Below are 775 nucleotides of genomic sequence, written 5' to 3' on the forward strand. Positions count from 1 at the left end.
GCTCTGCTACCTCTGTTTACAAACAAGTTTGAACGTGCTGTGCATGTTCTTTGAACAAGGGAGAGGTGGGATGTGAACTGAGTTGTAGCTGGTCGTGTCAGCGTGGAACATCTGCAGGAACATCTGCAGGAGGCACTGAAATTGTAAACAGGTTTTGTCGGGGGTGGCTGCAACGCTGTGATCAGAATTTAGCTGCTTTATGGTCTTAAAATGTCTGCGCAGATTTAAGTACACAGCAGCAAGATTTTAGATCACAAAAAAGGATTCTTCATGCCATGAAGATGCTGGAAAGCTTGTTAACCTAAGGCATGCGAAAAGCCAGCTGTCCTTTGTGCCCTGCAGGTTGATTTGTGCCCAGGGTGTTTGGGTGCATTTGTGCAGGCAGCTAGAATTACTTCCCAATATAAGCTGAAATTGTGGATACTGGGACTCATTTGAAATGCAGAAATGCAACAAAGTACCCCGTGATGAGCATAAATGTGACTGGTCTGTGGTGCTGATGGGCTGTGAGTGGCTGGCTACTGCAAAGTACTTGGAGGAGCAGGGGCGTTAAAAGCCTTTCAACCCGAAGCGCGTTTTAGTGAATGTTTCCCAATAACTGTCTTCTAGGGAAAGTTCAGTGGAGACAGTCCAGTGACTTTGGAGCTAATTATACCGTGCTGACTCCCGTGTCAGTGATTCCAGATGTGGATAGCGATGGAGTTCAGGACCTGATAATCTTTATTGCTACAGGAGATAAGGTATGTCACTCTGAAGCTATGATAAACCCGGGGCC

At 46.3% G+C, this 775-nt stretch overlaps 1 protein-coding gene across 1 annotated transcript in view; it reads left to right on the forward strand.

Annotated features, from left to right (window-relative positions):
- ITFG3 (integrin alpha FG-GAP repeat containing 3) overlaps positions 1–775 on the forward strand; it is a 15,573-nt gene that overhangs the window by 6,025 nt on the left and 8,773 nt on the right. Inside the window, exon 5 of the mRNA XM_009324694.1 lies at positions 610–740. Within this exon, the coding sequence (XP_009322969.1) occupies positions 610–740 (131 nt within the window). The remainder of the gene's footprint in view (positions 1–609; positions 741–775) is intronic.

The sequence above is a fragment of the Pygoscelis adeliae genome, unplaced genomic scaffold (assembly GCF_000699105.1).
Source record: "Pygoscelis adeliae isolate BGI_AS28 unplaced genomic scaffold, ASM69910v1 Scaffold85, whole genome shotgun sequence".
NCBI classification, from domain to species: domain Eukaryota; kingdom Metazoa; phylum Chordata; class Aves; order Sphenisciformes; family Spheniscidae; genus Pygoscelis; species Pygoscelis adeliae.